The sequence below is a fragment of the Micromys minutus genome (genome assembly GCF_963924665.1).
Source record: "Micromys minutus genome assembly, chromosome: 13".
Taxonomy (NCBI): Eukaryota; Metazoa; Chordata; class Mammalia; order Rodentia; family Muridae; genus Micromys; species Micromys minutus.
In genome coordinates, this window is record NC_137982.1 from 859,752 (window position 1) to 887,554 (window position 27,803).

At 44.0% G+C, this 27,803-nt stretch overlaps 1 protein-coding gene across 1 annotated transcript in view; it reads right to left on the bottom strand.

Annotated features, from left to right (window-relative positions):
• The window catches only part of PAX8 (paired box 8), a gene marked incomplete at both ends in the record, with an annotated part of 52,525 nt that extends 46,619 nt beyond the window's left edge, over positions 1-5,906 (bottom strand). The window contains 3 exon segments of the mRNA XM_080927344.1: positions 5,318-5,362; positions 5,815-5,876; positions 5,878-5,906. Coding sequence (XP_080783470.1) covers positions 5,318-5,362; positions 5,815-5,876; positions 5,878-5,906 — 136 coding nt within the window.
• Between the last annotated feature and the right edge of the window lie 21,897 nt (positions 5,907-27,803).

Consider the following 27,803-nt stretch of genomic DNA (forward strand, 5'->3'; position numbering starts at 1 on the left):
TCCTTTTAAAACTCTCCCCCACTCCCTCTCACTATGCCTCTCCCTCTCCTTCCCTCCCTCCCTCCCTCCCCGCACCTCCACTCCCATGTGCACAAGTGAGCTATCAAATGAGTTTCATTTCTTTTGGTTCTCTTATTCTCAAATTCTCAGAACTCAAAGCCTCAAAGCTCAGCTGAGAACTCCAGCCCTTCTTGGACAGATAGAGTGGCTTTAAAACGCTCAGTCCTGAATGAAACAAACCAACTGGCGAGAGAAAGTAAACACATCCATGTACCAGTCAACTGCGCCAAGCTCCTCGGCATTACAAACTGTAGCTCCTGCCTAAGATGCTCAGGCAGTCTGGGAAGGACCAAAACCACAAAACAGCCTTCTCTATGTTGGTTAGCTAGCCCAGTCCCACAACAGTAGGCAGGTCACCTTTTTAGACCTGGTTTGGATGTCCCTAAGCAAAGCCATGCACACATGGTTTCATGTTTAGAAATGTACGAATAGGATGAGGGTGAGCAGCTTCTTTCTGCAGGCTCTCTATGTGCAGCTGGAACTTACCAGGGAAAGAACTGGAATTTTTCACACACAAAACAGAGAATGTGATAAGGACATAATTTGATATGAGCATTTGAGCAACTTTTCCTGCAGGGAATCTATAATTTTTACACTACCCTGTGTGTGGGCATGTGTGAGCACACACACATTGTTTCTATGAAAGCCAATTAATAAATGCTAATCCATTCAGGCATATCTCCACTAAATTACTGTTTCATTTAATTGCAGGGGAATTTTCCATTACTAAACTCTCCCTTGCTGATTTTTTTTGCATTATTTATATTTTTCCCGTTTCACTAATAGTGGGGTTGGTATGTGATATTATCTGCTGTTTGTGCGTCTTAGATTTCATTTTCATTTGAAACATTTCCTCATTCTTGCAGCTCGACATAATCTTGGAGAAACAGAATTAAATGTAGACAGGATTCGATTCTTCATATAAATTATGGGAAAAGATACTGGCTGAAATTAACGTGACATGAGGTATTTTACATGATTCTAATCAGTTCCTCTCTTCCTGAGGTGCACAATCGTGCATGTGGGGGGTGGAAAGGGAGGGGGAGTGTGTTGGGCTAATTTAGGACTATCTTCTTGTGCCATTAAGTCACAAGTGTGCTCATGAGATGCAGTCTAACAGATGAGGCTTTAGGAACAAAATAAAAGCAGCACCCAATTTTTCTGTTTTCCTAGAAAACAATGTATATTTTATTGATTTCCTTTCGTAGATTTTTTTTTCAAGTGAAAACTTTGATAACTAGATGCCCAATATTGTAACCAGTTTGCGGCCCAAGAGTTCGCGTCTTTGTAAAGCATAGAAATGGGGGAACTTGGGCTGCTGTTAAGGAATGGCTCAGGGCTGTCGCAGAGATTTGATGTTCAAACGAATGTGTTCAGATATTAGGATTTTCTTTTAACTCAAAGATCCAGGTTCCCCCAGCCCCCTGCTCCGGGCTCCTTCCTTCCCTGGTAACTGGTACTTCTATCCTGCTCCTCCCTGATCCCCCTGCTCCCCCTGCTCCCCCTGCTCCCCCTGCTCCCCCTGCTCCCCCTGCTCCCCCTGCTCCCCCTGCTCCCTTCCCCTGTTTCCTGAGTAACTGTGATGCTTCTGTCTCCCCACGTCTTCCCTCCACCTCCATCCCTTTTCTTTTTACTTTCATTTCCTTTTCTTTATTCTTTTCTGCCTTTTTCTCTCTCACAGTAAACTGTTCTTGAAGGTCGATGATTAAACTGTTTACTCCAAGGTTTAGGTTTAGACAGCATGTCACCAAGCACAAGTAAAAGTTTCACCTTTACACACAGCTCCATCAACAATTACAGGGAGCAAAGACGACTGTTAGTAAGTCATACTTACAATTGGCTCCCAACAAACCACAGCCAAAATGAAAACAAAAAACTGATTTTATCTGTTTAGAGAATTCCAAGTTTTATCGATTTGACAAAACAAAAACAAAACAAATAAAAAAAAAAACCCACAACTTCAAAGCAGAGGGAACATGATACAAAAAGCAGTAGATGCATAAAGAGCTAATAAATATATTCATGAAAATGTATGCCCATAATAGTTGCACTCATTGAAATTGGAGATTTGGGGCTTTCATAAAGTGTTTTAATTTGCTATACTAATAGATGATCCCTGTTGAAACAAAGTAATTCTTAATAATTAAAATTTCCTGGTATTGATTTTTATTTTGTTTCATTTATTTTCTTTGTCCTGATCAGGGAAAAAATGGCAAAGTACTTTTGGATGTAGATTGATAAAATTAATTAACTTTCCTTTTATTCCAAAAAGGTATCAAATAAATGCTTCCAATAGACATCAAAAAAGCGTCAATTAGAAATAATTACTTCTTATCAATCAGCCGGGCAATTAAAGTGACAACGCTTGAAAAGATACTTATCTTAAAACTAATTCACAAGGCAACTAAATTATCTCCTAATTAACTTGCAGAGGGTGGGAAAATAGACTGTCCTGAAAGAAAGATGAATTGGGGAACTCCAATACTTCTTTATATTCCTGGACACCGGTTCGCCTCCCAAGAACCTAAGTTGGGCAAGAAACCTGGAAAGAAATGGATCCTTTCCAGATGAGTTTTCTCCCTTTCTCAGGAGACACCGGTCTTAGGTGTCAGACAGCAGGCAACTCAGATGCAGATGCCTTCTGTGAACTTCTCATCTGAGGCTAGAATGACAGGTTTTCAGGAAGGAGGGAGGGACAGATTCTCCGCAAGTTTTTCAATATTACTATTAATGACAATCTGCTTGCTTTTTGCCAAACTGTCTCCATCACAGAAACGGTATTATTTACATTTTAATATTTAAGTGGCGCCGATCATTTCTCCCTCATCCTTCGAAATATATATATTAGATTTCTGCTTTTAGAGAAGTTTGTCCCCCGGTACAACAAAAATTCTTGCGAATTTACAGACCGCTCAGCCCACGCTGACCTACAGATGTCAAAATAACTCATTCAAAATATGAACCATCCTTGAGAATAAAGCTGTAAAGACGTTAAGACCTTTCTACAAGACTAGATTAGCCCGGGATGGTTGGAAGGTGAAGGGTGAGCCTCCTCCGCCTAGGTGCCTGTGCAAAGGAAACTTCTGCCGGGGCAGCAGTGATGGCTGTACCAGGGGGTTCTGGCCTGGCTCTGGCGAACCTGAGAAGAAGCTTGCCCTCCACTGAAGTTGGGATGCCAACGGACTTGTAGAGCAGCCGCTGGACCCAAATAATGGTTTTTATCAAAACAAAAAACAAGAGGGGCTCACTAAGGATTCTTCTCTAAATACCGGACAGGGCATCAAATAAATTATCAGAAAGCCAGAGCATCTCTGGCTCAACACAGGGGTCAAGAGAGAAATGCGGGACAGATTTGAACTATTGGGATTCCTTTAGGCATTTTCATCCTTTTAAAAATCATACTGTATCAATGAAGAAAGTCTCCCTTCTCCTTCGAGCTTTTATTTCTTTTGTTTGGAGGAGGGAGAAGAAGCTCCTTCCGCTTCCTCAGACAGAAAACTACCTGGTAAGGCAAGAGACAACCGAGGAACCACTCAACCCCAAGAGTGATCTCACCGGAGCTGGTAAGGAAAGTGTCTTTCTTTTAGCAACTAGGGCAGTTGTTGATTACAAATATAGGTACACTGTGCCTTTAGTCTTTTCGATTATTCTAATGAGTGGTTTTAGAACAAAACAAGACAATCAGGAGAGATTCTGACATCCCCCCCCCACACACACACACACTTTTTTTTTCTTAAGCAGCGTTTGAGAAGAGTTTGTGAGTCCCCACTCTCGGTAAGAGGAGGTCAAAGCACCTGAATGTCAAAAGCCTAGCCAGGGAAGTTAACAGCGTCCAGACCCAAGTCCTCGCTAGGCCTGGCAAACTACCCAGCTCCCGGGGCGGGGGCGATGCATACCCTAGTTTTGCTAAAGACTAAGGGGCCAAAATTTTGCCCAGCCCTTAGAAAGCATCGCAGGCGCGCTAGGAGCTGCCAGATCCGGAGAACCAGGCAGCTTCCTTGGTGGCGCCAGGGAAGAGCTGGGATGTCTCCACGCTGCAGTGACTGCAGCTGTTCCAAGTCAGCCAGGGCAGCTAAGACCGCTGGGGTCCCACTTTCGTGGGGAGTGAGCATCCTGCTGAATCCCTCCACTGCTTTACAGCGAAAGGGTTGGAAAACCTTTCCGTGCCCCGGAGATTTGGCTGTGTCCCTTTCAGAGAGATGTGGGCCCTCCGAACGGAGACCGCGCCTCATGCTCCGACTCTGGCGGATAAATAGAGATCTCAGCCGAGCGGCGTGCGGGATCCGACCCTCTTTATTATAACAAATGTCCCGTTTGCTAAGAGCGACTTCATATTCCCAGAGAATTCATCTGAAATATTGATTTCCTCTCACTCGGCCGGCCCAAATCGATCGCGATGCGCCCTGGCCCCATAAATCGTTTTCCTTTCGCCGGACCTGGCTCCATCCATCACCGCAGGCCGAGGCGCGCCTCCGCCCGCTGTCCTTCCTGACCGTGCGACTGGGTGGCAGGCGTCCGCCGCACTCGCCAGCCTGGACCCTCGGAGTCCTTTCCCCTGTACACCCCAGCCCGGGCCGCGAGTGGGCAGATTGGGCACAGCTGCAGAAAGCCCCGGAGCTCTGAAGGCCCAGGGCTGGGGCGCAGGTGGGAAGGAAAATGGGGATCTTTTGGCGGCCGGCGTAGTCTGCGCCAGTGGAAGCCCTGAGCCTGAGTCCCTGCCTGGCTCAAGCCAGGTAGAAAAGAATCTAGTGCGCCACTGTCCCTAGACCAGATCTACAGACCCCACACTCCTCTTCCCTTGGGTAAAGATGTATGGAAGTAGAGGTGATTTATGGATCTCTAGGGGAGTCCTGGGAAGAACTATGAGCACCCAGAGACCAAGGACTAGAGGTCGCGGCAAGTCTAGAATCTCCTTGGCCTAAGTGCCCAGGATGTCCACCCTAACAGGCTATGCAAGATGGTTGTGGGGTGCAAAAGGACAACCCCTGTGACCCCCACAAATAACCCCTCACTGCTTCCTGTAGTTCTCAGAAGCCAAGGCCGGGGAAGGACAGCTCAGTCGGACAGAGGGGGACCCAAGAACAGCGAGGCAGTCCCTAGTGGAGAGCCAGGTCCAAGGCGCCCCCAACTATGTCCCCACGCAGGTGGGTCCTGTCAGCCTAGAGCGGGAGCTCTCTCACCCCACCCGCCCTAGCTCAGACCGCACCGCGCGGCGGCGGCGGGAGGGCTGGGGGTTCTGGCCCCTCGCAATCCTTACCGGATCTGATCGAGTTGTGAGGCATCGCCAGGGAGTCGCTCCCAGCTGCGGAACTCGCGGCTTCTTACGCAGGTCCTGGCAGCTCCAGCTGCTACGCTGCTACCCTGCATATAGCCCCAGGGCAAAGGGCATGAGAATCAAGGCCCCAAACCCACACCCCTCTCCAAATCAGGTTTTTTTTTTTTTTTTTTTTTTTTGTTGTTGTTGTTTTTGTTTTGTTTTTTTTCACTCCCACTGAGTGTCAGTAGTAGGGGATTTTTGGGTGAAGTGAGGCCAACCTCAGCCTGGCCTAACAAATGTGCCTGTTGGGAGGATCCACGGTTTGGAGTGTACCTAGAAAGCCCCGAACTCCAGTCCAGGTACCCTGTCCCTCCATAGACCCTGCCTCAGCCCACTTAGCTTGAGAGGGAAAAGGCTGCAGTCTTCTTAGGACCATCTCCTTTCTCACAGGCCAGCTGTTTCCCAAACAGCTCCCGTCTAGCCTCTAGGCGACATACCTGGCCGGCTGGTCTCAGGCCCTTTCTGCCTGGGTCTGCCCCTGAGGGTGCCCAGGGCCCAGGCGTCTCTTCCTTCTGAAGTTTGCTCCCATCCACCTGGCATCACCAGCCAGTTTTATCCCGCCGAGGCCCTGGGAGATGTGTCTGGCGAGGCTCTCAGGCCGCGGATTGGCTGGCTGGGTGCAGGGGGGTGAGGGAAGGGGAGGATTTTGCAAGGGGGACATGGCTGAGTGGACTCAGGAGTTAGAAACATTCGCTGGAGCTTCTGTTTCCAGAGGGAAAAGAGGGAGGCCACAGAGTCCTTACAGCAGGCCAGGAAATACTGGGGGAGAGGGAGATGAAAGCCTGGGGTCCGAGGATGTGCTTCTCTGGAAACTGAGGGTCGCTGACCACCAGAGTGAGCTCAAGTTCACTCTATGACACCACGGAACCCTTTTTTTTTTTTTTTTTTTTTTTTTGCCCTGCTCATGAGAAGGGGGCCAAAGTGAGAACTTTGGTCTGAGGCTGTGGGTCTTTCGGTAGAAGTCGGCCCACGAGGCTGCAGCAAGACGGCTTTATTTGCTGATGTGACCCTCTTTGGAGCAGATTAACACCAAACCATTTTCTCTGGGCCATAGAGCGTTAGCCAAGACTAGGTTAAGGAGACCTGTTCGCTGCTGCTGTGGCCATAGGGACTTTCCTCTAGAATATGCAAAAGCAGCAGCTCATTTCTCTTTTCATTCTTTGCAATTAGGGCCTTGGGAGAGGAGTTTAAAGGAAGCCAGTACAGCTTAGATTTCACCTCATCCTATGCCTTAGGAAAGGGTAGAAGGCACCCTTTGGGAAGCAATGGCTACCGCTTCTAGCTTTCTAGTTTTCCTCTTTGATTCGGAGTCACTGTGCAAAGGGGACACTGTGAGTGTGTGGGAGCCAATGTCCTGGAGAACCTACAAGCCAGCGAGGCACGCCCCCTCCCCCCACCAGCAATCTCAGACTAGATCTCAGACTAGATTTGGGATCACAGCTAAGAGGACAGCCCTGTTGGGCAGGAGGGGCTGTTCTGCCTTGAGGGATAGAAGTAAGAGCCAAAGAGCCCAGATGAGGGGGACGAGACGCCAGTGCAGGGCAGCGCACACAGGTGCATGAACGCACCTGTGTGCGAAAACTCACAACGTTTTTAATCTAAGAAGTTATTTCATTACCCATCATTCCTAGCTTAATTTAGGAGGAATGTAGTCATTCTGTGGGGAAAAGGATTACTGTGTCTCTCTGTCCTTCACATCATTAAAGGAAAGGACCTGGTGTATTGTTGTCTTTAAATGCTTCTGTGTTGTTAGTTAAGACTGCTCTGCACTTTCGCAGGGTCCAGATCCCCTGACTCTACCACAATATCCTCCTGGGGAGAGAAGATTCGAGTGTGGCAGGCAGAGTTGACTCCTGGTATAGGACCTAAAGACGCCATGGGCTGTCTGAAGTGCCTTGTCTACACAGTTTTGAAAATCTCAGAAGTTCTGCCTAACCACTAGAGCTAATAAATCTATTTTGGCTAGTACTTGTTCTCACTGACCGACAGAAAAGTCTTATTTTCTTCCATATTTAGACCAACAGCAAGCTATTCGGTACTCTAGTATGAGACTGTTGTGCACCTGCAGGTAGCTGCTTATCAAGGAGGAACTCGCCCACTTGCCTCCAGGGCATCCTGCTTCAGGCTGAAGATGACACGGAGAGCCCAGAGAACACTGAGCAGGGTTGATCTTCTAGAACCAACCAGTAGGAAGAACACCATGCCTCGTTTTATAATTACTACTGGAGATCAGACCCCGGTCCCTCTGCACTTCCTGGGTTTCTGCAACCTAGGAGAGGCAGAAGTGTCATTAAACAGTACCCAGGCACCTAATGCAGCATCTCTGGGGTCAGTCTCCTCTCTGGAAAAAGAAGTTTGAAAGTCGGGTGTTTATTAAAACCCGTTCTTCAAGTTTTTAAGTCTCAACTCTCTCTTTGGCTTTAGTTAAAATTACAAATTATTTCTACATATTGACTTCCAGCTCAGTAAGAAATTAAAGAATTCCTTTTAAAATACCAGTACTGCCCACCCCACCTCCACCCCATCCCACCCCACCCCCACTTATTCTTTAGCTTTGGTGCACATAAAGCTTTTCCCCCACACCCCACCCTCCCGGTTACCAACGAGCAACAGTTTAAACCCAGTTACAGGTTTTTGATTTTTTTTTTTTCGAGTGGGGTTTAGGCAGGGTTTCTCTGTGTAGTCCTGGATGTTCTGAAACGCACTCTGTCGACCAGGCTGGCCTTAAACTCAGAAATCCACCTTCCTCTGCCTCCTGAAAGCTGGGATTAAAGGTGTTTACCACTACCACTGGGCTTTTTTTTTTTTCCTATTTTTTTCTTCAGTTACAAGTTTTATAATCTGTTTTCCTGAGAAAATTTAATCTGCTGCCAGTATTAAAATGCAACAATAAACAATGCTGGTTGGCTTCTAAATTTTTGAAAAATCTGGCTACCATATCTCATTATTTGTGGAAATATTCCTTTAGGGTTAGCCTTCCGATCACTCCAGGTGAATGTAACAGTCCTATGTAACAATTGGTAACTTTCTGAATTTACATAATACTCTGGGACTTTAACTGAACATTTATCTGGGAACTTTCAAAGATGGTCTTTTGCCACCATGGCTCTCAGAGTAGTGGAATGAATTCTGAATTCTCCTGGTTGCACTAAACTGGGGCTGCGTGGCAAACCAGATAGAGTTAGTTGTATTTTCTAGAGTCCAGTGGTTTGAGCTTCTTCACAAGTAGCCCAGGGTTTCAGCTGAGTACTGTGTAAGTATGCGGGGTCCTGCTGCCCACTGGGCCTTCTCCAGCCTCCTCTTAGTAGTACCCCAAATGCCTCAGCAGAGGAGGCCAAGAGCCTCGTTGTCCCCTTGATATGAAGGCTCAGAAGGTTGCCTGAAGAATCTTCCTGGAGGCCAGGCAGGGCATAAGTCTCCCCACCCTAACAGCCTGTCTCCTCCTCCTTAAAGAGTGTTCTGCACCGAAGTGCATTCTTTAGGAAGAAGAGTGTTCTCTGCTCTTGTGAGTGAGTGTTCCAGACCCGATTGTGTAAAATGCGAGAGTGCTTTCTCCCTGAACCTGTTTCCTCTTCTGTGCCACACAAGAGGCAGTGAAGTAGAGAGAAAGGGTGGGCCTACCTTGCACTTTGTTGTGAGGATGAATAGACTTACAAATGTGAAAGCCTTTTGAAAACCAGCTAGGTACAAAAGTTAATTATTATTAGACAACAAAGGCAGAGGCAATACACCCAAAAAGAGCAAACTTAAAGCTCCTCTAGCATTTTCAATAGACATCAGTTTCACTAATCTTTCCCCCAAAGCAAGGAGGCCAGTGAGCATGTACTTGTGTGTGGAGACGATGGTAATGGGACCGCTGTGCGAGGATCCCAAAAGAAGGAAGCAGAGATCAGAGATCCCAGCAGAAACAGAGGCCAGCGCCCCGGCCTCTTCCCCTCTTCTGTCTGCGGACTTCATAGCTTTAGTTAGGTGTGTGTCTTCTCACAGATCCCCCCCCAACAGCAAGCCCAATCCTGCTATGGCCTCTTGGGATTTCTACTCTGTCCTCACACTTTGGGGAAATGGCCAGCAGCCTGCCCTGGGGCCTCCTGGTGCCTGTGCCTGAGAATCAATCATTAATTATTCTGGTCCACTTCCCTGAGGCTTTCAAAACAGAAATAGAAATACAGGTCCTGGCAGGTGAGAGGAAAGGGGCCACGGGCTGGAAAGGCAGTTTGGAAAAAGCCACCGGTGGCATTTGTCCAGTGTGGGGAAGGTTGGAGATGTGACCTGGCACACATCCCTTGGGGTTTTGCCCATTTTATAGCCCCTTGGCAGCATCTACCTCAGCTGCTTGAGGGGAGCCTGATGCTCCTGAAGCGGAATAAGAAAAGGAAGCTGGAGGAAGGAAAGGGAGAAATGACTAAACGAGTTATACAAGAGCAAGAGGGACCTCACGTTCCCTCCATTTGTTTTTTTAAATTACAAACAATGAGCTAGAATCTTTTTACAATCTGCTTTGAAAATGAGAAAACTGGGTCTATAGCAGCTGTCTTGACCAAGGGCATCCTGCTGGCAGGACCAAATAAGCTCTAGTGACCCTGGCCTTGCATTCAGTGCTGAAACCCTGCTCATTCCAACCTGGTTCCTCCCTCTTCCCAGCACCTACCATTCTCCCATTAGAAAGGAGGTTTCTGGAAGCCAGGGTGTGGCTAGAGTGAGGTCAGACCCCATGGTGGGAACACAGCCCTGCCAGAGATGGATAGCAAGCAGCTCAGCAGAGAGGAATGCCCTCCCCTGTGATCCAGCTTAGAACACAGGAGTCAGATCACAGGAATCCTTCCAGCCATTCCAAGTCACCAAGTGGGCTACCTTCCCGACAGCTGTTCTTGGGGGCCTGCCAAGGAAAAAACCCAGGGCCAGGGTTGGCTCTATCCTCTGTGGGCCTGGAATGCCAGAGGTTCCTGCTATTAGGAGAGACAGAACCAGCAATCTTAGTGGGTAGGGGTTCAGTGGATGGGGTGGGAAGAGCTCAAAGTATAAAGAATATTCAGGACATCTAGCCTGACTTTTGTCCCCAACCTCTCAACCCTGTCCTCTGAAAATCTTCTGGCACATTCTGAACAGAACAAGCTAAGTTGCTCTGTCGATTCCCCTGTAAACCTAGGTTCTTTTCCAACAGCCACGGCCTTCACTGTGCCTGGAGGACCCGCCCTGAATTAAGACCTAGAGTGAATCCTCTTGAGAAAATGAAGTAGGGAATCCTTGTGATGAAGGTATCTGTCAGCACTGTCCTTGCTGAGTGTTTCTAAGTGCCACTGTGACTGAGAACTCTATAGAAGGTCCCACTTATTTATTGCAATACTCAGTGACGTCACGGTCTGGAGGCCCTTTGGACGTAGACCTTGCTCTGGGTCACTCAGCTGCTGAATCTTGGTCTGCTCTCAGACACAGCTAATCCAGTCTAGCGCGGTTCTCTACCTCACAGAGGCGTTAAGCCATGAGTAGTGGCCATGACTCCAAGAAGGCTCTTGGGATAAACTACAAAGCAAAGCCGATAGTATGTGCCAGTCTCAGGGACCCAGTGGCATTGTGAGGAAGCTCGGTCCATATCGATGAGGCTTATATTCCACGTGCCATCAGAGAGGCTGGCATGGGGAAGAGTGAAAGGAGCCCAGTGTTGGGGGCTGGGGTGTGCTTGCTTCCTACCTGAACATTCACAGCATTCACAAAGCAGAAATATTCAAAAGGCACACATTTGTTTGAAAATCAGTCACCCACCTGCCTTTTCCTAAACACGGTTTGAAACCCTTTCTGATTTTAGTAATTTCAGACTTAGAACAACTTCCTTTTCCTGGCCCAAATGCCCCTTCTTCGAGCTTCATGTTGTGACCTGCAGGCCTGGTAGTTTCTACTCACATTTCCATTGTAGGTTTGTCCTTTCCTTCCTTCCTTCCCTCCTTTCTTTTCTTTTTTTCTTTTTTTTTTTTTTTTTAAAGAAAAATCACCTCCCTCAGGCTCAGCCCAGAAAAGGAAGAGGGGAACCTGGGGATAAGATGGCACAGGAGAGTGAGCTGTGTTTCCCACCGTCCGCAGGCCTCATTCTCCATCCCTCATGTCCGTTTTGTGGACAGACCATGCTCTCATCTCTGGCCAAGTTATTACTCAGCTGGGGCTGAGTGAGGAGAATGCTCCCCAGTTCTAGATGTTTGTGCCTCTGGATAGTAGAGTCTTTGACCTTAGGGACCACCCTTGAATTCACAGGGATTCTTTCAGCTTAGTTTTGTATTGACCTAAATGAACTCATTCAAATGCACCTAGCAGACTGTTTTCTCTGCTTTTTTTTTTTCACTTTTCTTTGTGTATATTTTTGTAAAATATAATTATTTTATTTACATTTCAAATATTATCCCCTTTCCCAGTTTCCCCGCCACAAACTCCCTGCTCCCTGCTTCTATGAAGGTACTCCCCCAGCCACACACCGCCCTGGAATTCCCCCACACTGGGACATTTGGGACATTGAGCCTTGGCAGGACCAAGGGTTTTTCTCCCACTGATGCCCAACAAGGCCATCCTCTGCTACATGTGCAGTCAGAGCCATGGGTCTGTTCCTGTGTACTCTTTGGATGGTAATTTAGTCTCTGGGAGCTCTGGTTGATTGGTGTCTTAGTCAGGGTTTCTATTCCTGCACAAAACATCATGACCAAGAAGCAAGTTGGGGAGGAAAGGGTTAATCATCTTACACTTCCATATCACTGTTCATCACCAAAGGAAGTCAGGACTGGAACTCAAGCAGGTTGGGAAGCAGGAGCTGATGCATAGGCCATGGAGGGATGTTACTGGCTTGCTTCCCCTGGCTTGCTCAGCCTGCTTTCTTATAGAACCCAGGTCTACCAGCCCAGGGATGGCACCACCCACAATGGGCTGGGCCCTCCCCCATTAATCACTAGTTGAGAAAATGCCTTACAGCTGGATCTCATGGAGGCATTTCCTCAACTGAGGCTCCTTTCTCTGTGATAACTCCAGCTTGTGTCAAGTTGACACAAAACCAGCCAGTACCATTGGTATTATTGTTCTTGTGGGGTTGCAAACCCCTTCATCCCCTTCTATCTTTTCTCTGTTTTCTCCATTGGGGACTCCATTCTCAGTTCAATGGTTGGCTGTGAGCATCTGCCTCTGTATTTGCCATGCTGTGGCAGAGCCTCTCAGGGGCTCTGTCAGCATGTACTTCTTAGCATCAGCAATATTGTCTGGGTTCTAAGCTCTTCCCCACTTTCTCTTCTATTAGTTTCAGTGTTTCCGGTTTTAGGTGGAGGTCTTTGATTCACTTGTACTTGAGCTTTGTACAAGGAGATAAGAAAGGTTCGATTTGCATTCTTCTGAATGCTGACTGCCACTTGAACCAGCACCATTTGTTGAAGATGCTGTCTTTTTTTCTACTAGATGTTTTTAGCTCCTTTGCCAAAGATCAAGTGACCATAGTTGTATGAGTTCATTTCTGGGTCTTCAATTACATTCTATTGATCTACCTGCATTGGTCCATTGTCTCTGTACCAATACCATACAGCTTTATCACAATTGATCTGTAATACAGCTTGAGGTCAGAAATGGTGATTCCTCCAGAAGTTCTTTTATTGTTGAGAGTACTTTTTATTAGCCTGGGTATTCTGTTATTCCAAATTAATTTGCAAATTAATTTGCAAATTTGGTCTTTCTAACTCTATGAAGAATGGAGTTGGAATTTTGATGGGGATTGCATTAACTCTGTAGATTGCTTTCAGCAAAATGGCCATTTTTACTATATTAATCCTTCCAATCCATGAGCGTAGGAGATCTTTCTATCTTCTGAGATCTTTAATTTTCTTCTTCAGAGACTTGAAGTTCTTTTTATACAGATCTTTCACTTGCTTGATTAGGGTCACACCAAGGTATTTTATATTATTTATGACTACTGTGAAGAATGTCATTCCCTAATTTTTTCTCAGCCTGTTTATCCTTTGAGTAGAGGAAGGCTACTGATTTGTTTGAGTTAATTTTATATCCAGCCACCTTGCTGAAGTTGTTTAGCAGCTTTTGGAGTTCTCTGGTGGAGTTTTGGGGGTCACTTAAGTATACTATCATATCATCTGCAAATAGTAATATATTGACTTCTTCCTTTCCAATTTTATCCCTTTGACTTCCTTTTGTTGTCTAATTGCTCTGGCCAGGACTTCAGTACTACATTGAATAGGGAGGGGGAGAGTGGGCAGCAGACACAGGGGAAATTTTCCTGAACACAACACCAATGGCTTATGCTCTAAGATCAGGTATTGACAAATGGGACCTCCTAAAATTGCAAAGCTTCTGTAAGGCAAAGGACACTACCAATAGGACAAAACAGCAACCAACAGATTGAGAAAATATCTTTCCCAATCCTACATCTGATAAAGGGATAATATCCAATATATAAAAAGAACTCAAGAAGTTAGACTCCAGAGAATCAAATAATTCTATTTTTAAAAATGGAGTACAGAGCTAAACAAAGAATTCTGAACTGAGGAATACTGAATGGCTCAGAAGCACATAAAGAAATGTTCAATATCCCTAGCCATCAGGGAAATGCAACTCAAAACAACACTGAGGTTTCACCTCACACCAGTCAGAATGGCTAAGATCAAAAACTCAGGTGACAGCAGACACTGGCAAGGATGTGGAGAAAGAGAACACTCGTCCATTGTTGGTGGGGTTGCAAGCTCGTACAACCACTCTGGAAATCAGTCTAGCGGTTCCTCAGAAAATTGGACATAGTGCTACCTGAGAACCCAACTATACCACTCCTGGGCATATACCCCAAAGATGCTCCAACATATAACAAGGACACATGCTCCACTATGTCCATAGCAGCCTTATTTATAATAGACAGAAGGTGGAAAGAATCCAGATGTCCTTCAACAGAGGAATGGATACAGATATTGTGGTACCATGTTCCAGAGAGTATACAGATAACACAAGTGAACTTGTTTGTTTGTTTGTTTGTTTTCTCTTATTTTTATGTTTTACTTCTTGGTGTGGGTCATAAGCAGAAGCAGACATGGAAAGACTAGAAATGGATTGTAATGAGGTGTATGCTTTGAAACTTCCAGAGAATCAATAAAAACATTATGTAGAAAAAAGATTATGGTGTGGGTGTGGGTGTGTGTGCACGCGTGCAAGCATGCATACGCACATTAAGATGTTTGTACAAGTGCCTGTGGAGGTCAGAAGACATTGTTGGTTTCCACCAGAGGGACAATTACAGATGATTGTGAGCTGCCAAATATACCATGTGGTATGTACAGTGTGATGTGTGTGGTACTATAAATGGATGGGTCTATAAAAGCACAAAAGCAAGCACTTTAGTAGTGTGATGTGTTGTACCTTTGTGGTATGTATATGTCCTGTGTGTGTTTGTGTATATGGTATAGATAGGTAAATGGTATTCTTGGGCATATGGTATAGGGCATGTGTATGTGTGTTGATGTGGTATGTGGTGGGGTTTGTGGGATAGTGTGTGTTTTGTATAGTGGTATATGTAGTGTATGTATGTTAGCATGTGGTATAGTGGAGTATATTGGTATGCATGTGGTGGTAATCTGTGAATATGTGAGATGAGCTACATGTGATATGGAGCATGTATATATAGCATGGTGGGTTAGGCAAGGGCTGTATATGAATTGTGCACAATGGAGTATTTGTAAGTGTACAGTGTGAGCAGGGTGTGTGTGAAACAGTGGAGTGTGTGTTTGGTGTGAATAATGTATGTGCTAGTATAAATAATCTGTGTGCCTGTGTGGTGTGTGATGGAGTGTGTGCAGTGTGGTGAAGGGTGAAGGTGGTGTGTATGTGGTATGTATGTGGTGGAAGATTCATAGGGCATGTGTGGTATAGTGAGGTGTTTGTGTGATATGAATAATGTGTATGGCATGGCCGGTGTATGTGGTTTGTGGTGTATGGTGACATTTGGAGGATGCTTGGAAAAAATACAGAATTAGGTCATGGGTCCCTGAAGACATGTTAAGGAATTTGAATTTTGTACTAAGAGAAGAGGGACTTTAGTGCATGACTTCAATTTTTACATGTATGCCCTTCATGACTTCCATCTCTACATGTATGCCCTTCATGACTTCCATCTCTACATGGATGTATGCCCTTCATGACTTCCATCTCTACATGTATGCCCTTCATGACTTCCATCTCTACATGTATGCCCTTCATGACTTCCATCTCTACATGTATGCCCTTCATGACTTCCTTCTCTATATGTATGCACTTCATGACTTCCATCTCTACATGTATGCCCTTCAAGACTTCCTTCTCTACATGTATGCACTTCATGACTTCCATCCCTACATATATACCCTTCATGACTTCCATCTCTACATGTGTGCCCTTCATGACTTCCATCTCTACATGGGTGTATGCCCTTCATGACTTCCATCTCTATATGGGTGTATGTGTGCTAACATACACCAATTTGTCAGTGAGGACTCAAGACATCATATGGACTGCAGTTTGCCAGCAATTTTTCTTGCTGGCAAAGAAAGCAGATTGTGTGGTTTCCTGTTGTTGGAAATGTGAGGCATGGGAGAGAAGCATGTGAAGACAGAGATACAGATTTTGAAAACATCTCACAGGTAGCCTCAGATGCTGAGCTGGACAGGTTAGAGTCTGTAGCCTGCTACATCATTACAAATGTAGGAAGGATTGGTGAATATGTAGTTTCCTCTGTCATCCCATAAGTCAGATTTCTTAAGACTCAGGATGAAGCAGAGAGAGAAGAAACAAAGCCACAGACAGCAGCTCAGAAAATTATCAAGGCAATGTCAGTTCTAGACATTAACTTTTAAGTGGGATCAAAATTCAAAACTTACCAAACTATTTTAGGGCAACCTGTCCTTTCTAGATGTTGATGATCAGGAGGCAGCTTGCTTGTAAGAGATGGTCTTGTCCTTCCATACTACAGGTTGGGTCCTGAGGATTGGACTCAGGTCATCACACTTAACCATAAACACATTCACCTGCTGAGCCATCTTGTTTTCCCCAGTATCATTTCAAGTTTGCAATTGGAGCCTGAAAATACATTTGCATCTTTGTACCTGCTAAATGCCATATTCAAGGAAAAGTTTATGAACTCATGATCTCAATAATCCAGTGTGATGCCAATAAATGAATTAAGTCCAAAACAGCCTCCTGCTGGATGTAGTGTGGTGGAGAAAGTGGAGAATTCAAACTGCACATGGGTGGGGAAATGCATATTCCCATAATCCCTGAGGACAAGAGAGGACCCAGATGAAGGAGGCACTGATGCAGACAGGGTGAGGGAAATACCGTCTGTCAGATTTAGACTAAGTTTTATCATTGGTTAGATGACAATGGGCTGTAACCCTCTGGTGATCAGGCAGAGCATTAATGTTGCTTTCCAGGTCCTCCACCAAGATCAGAGCTTTGTGGGAGCATTTTCTACCTCAAAACTTCCAGTGGTCAGGGAGGCTTTTATATAAGCACCATCAGACCTGAAAAGCCAGGAGGAAGGTAACTGGTCAAGAACTCGAATGGTCTTAGAGATAGCGATATGTAGAGAAGAGTCAAAAGTCTGAGGTTTCTTAGGGTTCTAGAGTTCTGGTTCCACTCCAGTCCTGAGCAACAGTGAAAGCAGGAACAGGACATTCATACACTGGTCTCTACCTTTGATGTGGTGTACTAGTAACTTTCAGTTACTTTTTGCTTTGCTGGGATAGAATATCTGACCAAAGCAACTTATGGAGAGAACTAGGGTTTATTGTCAGCCACAGTTTATGTCCATCATGTGGGGGAGTCAGAAGCAGAGCTTGAAGGGACTGGTCATATTGCATCTGTCATCAAGAAGCAAAGAGTAAGAAGTGCACTCTTGTAATGCTCCCTTTTTTCTCCATTCTCTAGTCTATGATCCTCCACCAAAAGAACGTTCCAATTTGTCACTAAGGTTGCCCTGTAAACTCAGAACTCAGGAGGCAGAAGCAGGCAGATCTCTATGAGTTTGAGGTCAACCTGACCCAAATAGAGAGCTCTAGGCCAATCATGCCTACATACTGAGTCTCCAGCCCTCCCTCCCTCCCTCCCTCCCTCCCTCCCTCCCTCCCCCCTCTCTTTCTTTCTCTCAAAAAAAAAGTGTCTTTCCGTATCAATTAATGTAACTGAGATAGTCCCCCATAGGCAGGCTAGTAGCCCATCTCCCAGGTGGATTCTAGATTCTGGTCAAATTGACAACTAGCAAACTAGCACTGACCATCATAAAAAGGTTCTGTTGTGTCATGGTTTGAGAGACCAGTCCATCATGATGGGAAAGAATGGATGGGGGTCGGGGGAGACTGGTCATATTGTGCCTGCAGCCAGGAGACAAAGTGGAATGCTGGGACTTCACTCTTTCCTTTTCATTCAGTTCATGGAATGATGCAGTCAGCATTCAAGCTAGCCTTCCAGTCTCAGCTAAACCTCCCTAGAAATGCCGCACAGTTGCACCCAGAGGTGTGTCTCCCAGGTGATTCCCGTCAAATTGACAATCAAGGTTAACCATTATAGGCAGTTATAAAAGCATTCCTGTGAGTCAAGATGCTAGGTCACTAGGCTGGGCACGGAGGCTCTGGGACTTTGAAAAAGTCACATAGCTTGTCTGGACATCAGGATTTCCATCTTTATAAAGAAGTAAAAAGAATCTTTCCTAGATCTGAGTCTTAGCACCATGTTTTCTGAGTGCCAATTAAATTTCTTAAGAAATCTTTAATCCTACTGACTTCGCTCTTATGGACAAGTGGGTGTAAAAGAACTTTGAAGCCCATAGTTAGAGAAATGCTTTTGACTAACAAAATGTCATGGGGAGTAAGTGTCATCATACATCCATGAATGATCACAATTAACATGTAAGATAATTGATTAGTTAATGAATGAAGTGCGGGCGTGTGTATGTGTGTGCATCTGTGTGTGAGTATGTGTGTATGTGTGTATGAGTGTATGTATGTGTATGTGTGTGTGTGAGTGTATGTGAGTGATGTGTGTGTTTGTGTGTGTATGTGTGTATGTTTGTGTTAGTGTATGTGTGTGTATGTTTGTGTTAGTGTATGTGTGTGTGAATGTGTGTATATGTGTGTGAGTGTGTGTGTGAGTGTGTGTGTTTGTGTGCGTTCTCGAGTGTGTGCATGTACATACATGTTTTGAAGTCAGAGGGCAGATACTGTTGATAAATTGTTCTGACCTTACACCTGAGGCCACCTAAGCCTCTTATCACTTCAGTCACTGTATTGGTACTCCAGGCTACCAGCTCTGCCTGCTCTGGGCCAGTTCTCCAGTCCCTGCCCCCATTCTGCTGAGTGCTATAGGTCTGAGGACTGAACTCATGTCGTTGGGCCCCTGAAATGAGCACACAAACCCAACGAGCCTTTATCAAACATATATATCACTGTATTACTGTATGTATGATAAAAAGGTCATGCTATATGTAATGCATATGGTGAATATATATCCCCCCCACATGTGTAAAGCATGATAGAGCAGTCATGAGGCTTAATATACTCTACTCCAATTCAGTAGCTCCCTGGATCACTTAAGAAAACTGAAACATCCTCGAACAGCTTCTCAAGTCCTACTATGTTTGCCATGGCATAGTCTTCCTCCTTGTTCCTCCCTTTCCTTCCATGTGCTCTAAATAAAGACTCTGCTCCCACACCCTGGACTGTTTCCCTAACATCTCAGGATTGCTCTTTAGACCAATGTGTCTTTGTCCACTCCCTACTTAGTGAGATGCGCATCCCTTTCCGTCTGTTTATTCTTCTCCAGTTCCCACTCTCCTTAACCTCTCTGCTCACCCACACTTAGCCCCAGTCACTGCTCTCTCCACCATCCACAGAGTTAACATACTTATTTACTTATTTATTTTTCTATCTGTTCTCGGTTTTATAACCACAGGAGGCTCTTGTCAGTTTTGTTTGTTTCTAAGCCTGGGACAGTATCTGGCACAGAGGTAATTCTCAATAAACACATACCTGTGTGTGTGTTTCATGGAACAAATGTGAGCAGTCAGGGAAACACAATGACCTCATTATGATGTTGTGATGCTAGTTAACAGGACAAACACAGGGCTGGAGTCTCAGCTGAGTAACACCTCACTGGATTTTGACAGTTAGTAGCAGAAACAGAAACTATATAGCCCCTCACTTTTTACCTAGGATGTTACCTGCTTTTCTGGTATTCTTTTGAACTGGAAATGAGGACCCCCAGTGGAGTGCAGGTAGGATAGGACACTGGGCTGTGAGCAGAGTCAGAAAATAGTTTTCTCTGGATTCCTGTGACCTCCTTCCTCCTCTTTGGCACTTAGGAGCCACTGAGGGCTCCAACCCCCTGGGCAAAGGTCATAGCATCTGCTGCCCAGGGGACATGTGACCACTGGAGCGCTGCTGGGTTGGAACAACCTGCACAATCAGGTCACTGTGCTAAACACACAGATTCCCTGTGCCAAGCCACACCCCATTCCAGTGCCACCAGACCATCTGGAGCCTTAATCTACAGGGCCCTGGACAAGGAGTGGGTGCTGTCCAGAGGATCCTGGGGACGATGTTGTCTCTCTTCTCTCCACTTAGTTTTTGCCATCCTGGGAGAGTTGACAAGACAAGGAAGACACAAGTCCACCCTGGCTTGAGGTCCTATAGAAAGCAGTGGACAATGAAGGGACTGTTCTGTATCTTGGTAGCTCTTTACCATTTATTAATCCTTTCTCAATATTTTCTTTGAATGGCAAAGACAGCAGTTTTAGAAGTTCAAAGTTTTCCTCTGAGGTCACCAAACCCAAACTTTCCCATTGTCAGTGGTCACTGTCTACTGTGAAAAGGAAACTACCTTCACAAAACTTGTCTTCTGTAGGCCAGTAAAAGAGGATGTGAAGTCAGAGAACTCTGGGGAACCTTGGCCAAACTTAGAGGCGCCACGGTGGTTTCTGGGAAAGCATGTTTCACTCTCCCACTTGAAGGCCGTGTTCTCTGGCATCCACTTCCACGCCCTCAGTTTGAGCATCGGGGTCTGTAAAATGGAGATGGTGCTGATGCTGGGCTAAGATGGAGTGAGATTTGCACAGCATTGCCTTTCACAAAAACATGCCTTTGCTTCTGCCCTCGACATGAAGTGTTCTGCAGGGCTCCTCATTCAGCAGCCGTAAGAAAACTCATTTCTACTTGGTTTATTGTTCCCATGGCGAACGACTTTCAGAGCTAGTAGGGTAAGATAGAATTAAGCTTGGTCACAGCAACATCGATTCTATTGGACAGATAAATCGGGCTATTCTCTCACTTGAAACCTGGTGTGTAGGGAGTGCTGGAAGGAGCTATAGCCAGACAGGAGTTTTAAAGGCCAGCGACAGCCAGCATGATTCCTTAGTCCAGACACCTTAGCTCAGCTTTATTCTGAATCCCCAGCACAGCACACGACAGAAAGCAGGAAAAAAAACATCGATGGAGCATCTAATGGCGAGACTCAGTAATCTGCATCTCTGCCTGTTACCCAGGATGTTGGGGCCAAACAGGTGACTTCAGTCTGTTTCCCACCTTCTCTGCAAGTGCAGTGTGTTGGTGCTGTCCAAGGTGCTGTGCAACTAGTGGGGTGGGGGAGTCCCTTTTCAATTTTATTGGATATTCTCTGTATTTAGATTTCAAATGTTATATCCTCCACTTCCCTACCTCCTCCCCCTCAACTTGCTTCCATGAAGGTGCTCTCTCTCCCAATCACCCTCTCCACCTCGCCTTGGTTGGTTGATGATGTTGTTCTTCCCATGAGGATGCATCATTCTGATGTTTAGCTGCAAGCACCCTCATCTGTATTTATATGATTCTGGCAAAGCCTCTGAGGAGACATCCATATCTTGTTCCTGCCAGTAAACACTTCTTGGCATCAGCAATAGTACTTAGGTTTGGTGGCTGCCTATGCTGTGGTTCTCCAGGTGAGGCAGTCTCTGTAGATCTTTTCTTCAATCCCTGCTTCTCTATTTGACCTTGTATTTCTTCCCCTGTTTTGTTCTTCCTTCTAAGAAGGACTGAGGCATGCACATTCTGGTCTTCCTTCTTTTTGACCTTTATAAGTTCTGTGGATGCTTTCTTGGGTACTCTGAGATTTTTGTGACTGGGTTACATCACTCAGGATGATAGCTTCAAGTTTCATCTATTTCCCTATGAATTTCATGAACTCATTTTTAATAGCTGAGTAGTACTCCATTGTGTATATGTACTACAATTTCTGTATCCATTCCTCTGTTAAAGGACATCTGGGTTCTTTTCAACTTCTGTATATTATAAATAAGGCTACTAAAATAAGTTATATATAAATAAATATGAACATGGTAGAGTATGTGTCCTTATTAGATGTTGGAGTGTCTTTTGGGAATATGGCCAGAAATTACCACTCCTAGCTGGGTCCTCAGGTAGTACTATGTCCAATTTTCTGAGGAACCACTGTACCAGCTTACAACCCCACCAACAGTGGAAGAGTGTTCCTCTTTCTCCACAATCTCGCCAGCATCTGCTGTCCCCTGAGTTTTTTATCTTTGCCATTCTGATTGGTGAGAGGTGGAATCTCAGGATTGTTTTGATTTGCATTTCCCTGATGACTAAGGATGTTGAGCATTTCTTTAGGTGCTTCTCAGCCATTCGATATTCCTCAGTTGAGAAGTCTCTGTGCAGCTCTGTACCCCATTTTTAATACTATTATTTGATTCTCTAGAGTCTAACTTCTTGAGTTCTTTGCATATATTAAATACTAGCCCTCTATCAGATATAAGATTGGTAAAGATCCTTTACCTTACAGAAATTTTGCAATTTCATGAGGTCCCATTTGTCAATTCTTGATCTTAGAGCATAAGCCATTGGTGTTCTGTTTAGGAAATTTTCCCTGTGCTCTTCCCCATTTTCTGTTTTTATTTTCAGTTTGCCTAGTTTTATGTGGAGGTCTTTGATCCACTTGGACTTGAGCTTTGTACAAGGAGATAAAAAGGGATCGATTTACATTCTTCTGCATGCTGTCTGCCACTTGAACCAGCACCATTTGTTGAAGAGGCTGTTCTTTTTTCATTGAATGTTTTTAGCTCCTTTGTCAAAGATCAAGTGACCATAGGTGTGCGAGTTTATTTCTGGATCTTCAATTTTACTTCATTGGTCTACCTGCCCCTCTTTCTCTAATAATACCAGGCAGTTTTTTATCACAATTGATCTGTAATATAGCTTGAGGTCAGAGATGGTGATTTACTCCAGAAGTTTTTTTTATTGTTGAGAACGGTTTTTGCTATCCTGGGTTTTTTATTATTCCAAATGAATTTGCAAATTGCTCTTTCTAACTCCAAGAAGAATTGAGTTGGAATTTTGAAGGATTGCATTGAATTTGTAGATTGCCTTGGGCAAGATGGACATTTTTATTATTCTAATCCTTCCAATCCATGAGCATGGGAGAGCTTTCTAACTTCTAAGATCTTCTTCCATTTCCTTCTTCAGAGACTTGAAGTTCTTGTAGTACAGGTCCTTCACTTGCTTGGTTAGGTTCACACCAAGGTATTTTATATTCTTTGTGACTATTGTGAAGGGTATAGATTCTCTAATTTCTTTTTCAGCTTGTTAGCCTTTGAGTAGAGGAAGGCTACTGATTTGTTTGAGTTAATTTTATATCCAGCCACTTTGCTGAAGGTGTTTATCAGCTGTAAAAGTTCTCTAGAAGAATTTTTGGGGTCACTTAAGTAAACTATCATATCATCTGCAAATAGTGATATTCTTACTTCTTCCTTTTCAATTTGTATCCCTTTGACCTCTTTTTGTTTTCTTATTACTCTGGCTAGTACTTCAAGTACTGTATTTAATAGGTAGGGAGAGAATGGACAGCTTTGTCTAGTCCCTGATTTTAGTGGGATTGCTTCAAGTTTCTCAACATTTAGTTTGGCATTGGCTACTGGTTTGCTGTATGTTGCTTTTACTATGTTTAAGTATGAGTTTTGAATATCTGACCTTTTCATGACTTTTAACATAAAAGGGTATTGAATTTTGTCAAATGTTTTCTCAGCATCTAGAAAGATAATCATGTGGTTTTTTTCTTTGAGTTTGTTTATATATTGGATGACATTGATGAATCTCCATATATTGAACCATCCTTGCATCCCTTGGATGAAGCCTACTTGATCATGGTGAATGATCATTTGGATGTGTTCTTGAATTCGTTTTGCAAGAATTTTATTGAGTATTTTTACATCAATGTTCATGAGGGAAATTGGTCTAAAGTTCTCTTTCTTTGTAGAATCTTTGTGTTGTTTAGGAATGAGCATAATTGTGGCTTCCAAGAATGAGTTGAGTAGTAGTCCTTCTGTTTCTATTTTGTAGAATAGTTTGGAGAGTATTGGTATTAGGTCGTCTATAAAGGTCACAAAACCCATCAGGTCCTGGGCTGTTTTTGGTTGGAAGTTTTTTTTTAATGACTGCTTCTATTTCTTTAGGGCTTATGGGGCTATACAGATGGTCTATCCAATTCTGTTTAAACTTTGGTACCTGGTATCTGTCTAGAAAAGTGTCCATTTCCTCTAGATTTTCTAGTTTTGTTTAGTATGGGCTTTTGTAGTGGGATCTGATGATTTCCTGAATTTTCTCAGTTTCTGTTGCTATGTCTGCCCTTTCATTTCTGACTTTGTCAATTTGGATACTCTCTCTGGGCCCTCTGGTTAGTCTGGCTAAGAGTTTATCAATCTTGTTTATTTTCTCAAAGAAGCAGCTCTTGTTTTTGTTGATTCTTTGTAGAGTTCTTTTTGTTTCTATTTGGTTGATTTCAGCTCTGAATTTGATTATTTTCTGCCATCTATTCTTCTTGGGTGAATCTGCTTCTTTTTGTTCTAGAGCTTTCAGTTTTGCTATCAAGTTGTTAGTGTATGCTCTCTCCAGATTCTTTTTGGAGGTGCTGAGTGCTATGAGTTTTCCTCTTAGCACTGCTTTCATTGTATCCCATAAGTTTGTGTATGTTTTGCCTTTGTTTTTATTAAATTCTAAAAGAACTTTGATTTCTTTCTTTATTTTTTTCTTGACCAAGCTATCATTGAGTAGAGCACTGTTCATGTTCCATGTGTATGTGGACTTTTGTTGTTTTTATTGTTATTAAAGACCAGCCTTAGTCCTCGGTGATCTGATAGAATGCATGGGATCATTTTGATGATCTTGTATCTGTTGAGGCCTGTTCTGTGACTGAGTATATGGTCAGTTTTGGAGAAGGTGTTATGAGGTGCTGAGAAGAAGGTATATTCTTTTGTTTTATGATGAAATATTTTATAGATGTCTGTTAAATCCATTTGGTTCATAACTTCTGTTAGTTTCACTGTATCTTTATTCAGTTTCTGCATCCATGATCTGTTCATTGATGAGAGTGGGGTATTGGAGTCTCCAACTATTTTTGTGTGTGGTGTAATATATACTCAGCTTTAGTAGAGCTTCTTTTATGAATGTGGGTGCTCTTGTATTTGGGACATGAATGTTCATAATTGAGAGTTTATCTTGATAGATTTTTTTCCTTTGATGAGTGAATAGTGTCCTTCCTTGTCTTTTTTGATGACTTTTGGTTGAAAATCTATTTTACTCAATATTAGCATGGTTACTCCAGCTTGTTTCTTGAAACCATTTGCTTGAAAAGTTTTTTCCCAACCTTTTACTCTGAAGTAGTGCCTGTTTTGTTGCTGAGATGAGTTTCCTGTGTGCAGCAAAATGCTGGATCCTGTTACTTATCCAGTCTGATTGTCTATGTCTTTCTACTGGAGTATTGAGTCCATTGATATTAAGGGATATTAAGGAATCGTAATGGTTGTTTTCTGCTATTTTTGTTGTTACAGGTAGAATTATGTTTGTGTACTTTTCTCCTTTGGTGTTTTTTGTAGTTTCTTGATTTTCCTAGGTTGAAGTTTTCTTCATTGTGGTGTAGTTTTCCATCTATTGTCCTTTGTAGGGCTGGATTTGTGGACAGACATTGTGTAAATTTGGTTTTGTCCTGGAATATCTTGGTTTGTCCATCTATGGTGATTGAGAGTTTTGCTGTATATAGTAACCTGGGCTGTAACTTGTGCTCTCTTAGGGTCTATATGATGTCATTCCAGGATCTTCTAGCTTCCATGTCTCTGTTGAAAAATCTGGTGTAATTCTGATCAGTCTGCCTTTATATGTTACCTGTTCTTTTCTTTTACTGCTTTTAGTATTCTTTCTTTGTTTTGAGCATTTGTTGTTTTGACTATTATGTATTGGGAAGAATTTCTTTTCTGGTTCAGTCTATTTGGGGTTCTGTAGGCTTCTTATATATTTGTGGTCATCTCTTTAGGTTAGGCAAGTTTTTTTTAATATAATTTTGTTGAAGATATTTACTGTGCCTTTCAGTTGGAAGTCTTCACCCTCTTCTGCACCTATTATCCTTTGGTTTGGTCTTCTCCTTGTGTCCTGAGTGTTTTGGGTTAGAATCTTTTCAATTTTTGCATTTTCTCTGACTGTTATGCCAATGATTTCTATGGTATCTTCTGCTTCTAAGATTCTCTCCTCCATCTCTTGTATTCTGTTAGTGATGCTAGCATCTATGACTCCAGATTTCTTTCCTAGGTTTTCCAACAATCCCCTTTTGTGATTTCTTCATTATTTCTATTTTATTTATGTTTTTAGCTCCTTCACCTGGTTGTTTGTGTTTTCCTGTAGCTCTTTAAATGATTTTTGTGTTTTTTGTGTTTCTACTTTAAGGGCTTCAACTTGTTTAGGTATGTTCTCCTGGCTTTCCTGTACTTCTTTAAGTGTGTTATTTATGTGTTTCTCAAAGATCTCCATCATTGTCATGAAGTATTATTTTAAGTCTAAATCTTGTTTTTCTGGTTAATTGGGGTATCCACTATTTATATTGGTGGGAGAACTGGGTTCTGATGTTTCCAGGTTGTCTTGGTTTCCATTTCTTAGAGTCTTGTGCCTGCCTATTGCCATCTTGTTATAGGTGGTACTAAGTGATCTTGTTGTCTCTTGCTGGAGCTTGTCTCTTTTGTGAGTCTGTGGGCCTGTGTTTTCCAGAAGGACATTGCTCCTGGGTGTTTGTCTCTCTGGGCAGGCTGTGAGTTCTGATGGCAGTGTCCAGTGCTGATGGAGCTGGGCCGGGTCTGGCCTTGGGCTGGAAGTGTCTGTTCCCAGGCAGCACGGCCACCTGCACCTTGAGAGCGTTGTGCACCCCCAGACTTAGGATGGAGAGCCCTCCTGCAGCTCTTCGGAGCACCCAGCGACCTATGAGGGGCCTGCCGGCCCTGATGAAACTGGACCAGCCACCTAGTGGCTTTTTACTCTTCTTGATGCCTTTGTCCCTATGGGAAGGGTCCTATGACCTTGAACTTTGAAATTAGACAGTCTTAGAGACTCTGCTGCACCACTTAATGTACCTTAACATGTTATCTGGTCCTCTTGCTCACAGCCTTGCATCACTTGTGGAACGGGGGAAATTTTAGGCCTCAGTTGTGAGGCCTAAAGAAAATGAAGCACATGGCACAGGACTCATGTGTAGGCTCTCTGCAAGCTCGATGATGATGATGATGATGATGATGATGATGATGAGGAGGAGGAGGAGGAGGAGGAGGAGGAGGAGGAGACAATAATGATGGCTTTAACCCTTCTTAGTATAGGGGTCTTATATTCCTGAAGGCAGAAATGGGGAAAAAGACACTGAAGCCAGAAAGAGCAAGACTTCTTTCCTGCCCAGTAGCAAATCTGCAGTAAACTTGCTCCAGTTTTCTCTCCCCACTGCTGAGTCTCCAGGCACCTTCCTTTAATTAAAAGTATTTATCCTTCCATGACACTGGCCTCCATTGCCTCTGAATAAGAAAGAGCCCTGGGGTTACTAGAGCATCATTCTGCGACATCCTGGGACACGAGCCGAGCCAGCACACCCAGACCCCCTCGGCTGCTTCTGGTACTCTGCAGAGTGTCTGTCATGGTTTGGCCAGGAGGTGGCTGTCAGGTTTCTAGCCACTTGGTAGCTCAGCATGGTTCTGCTACCTGAAGAATGTGCTTGTCTTCCTGTGGGGAAACACATGTATAGATCATGTCCGTCTGTAAAGGAAAGGTAGGCACTTGGTGTCTAACTGCAAGAAAGCAGGTGTTTTCTGACCACCCATGTGTCTGCTACTGTATGGAGATATGGTGCGTGTTTCAGAGAAAAACAAGTCACAACTACCCCCCCCAACAATAATCATAACACATGTATATTGGAGATGGGACAGAAACTCTCTGTAGAGAAGATGTTGGGTTACAACCAAGGCTTCGTTCAAGTGGGAACTGGAGTGCAGAGGAAATTAGAAGAACTCCCAGGACAAAACAAAATTCTTATTTTAAGAAATGTTTTCTGCTGCTAAGTATGAAAATGAGTTTTGACATATTAAATAATGTCTCTA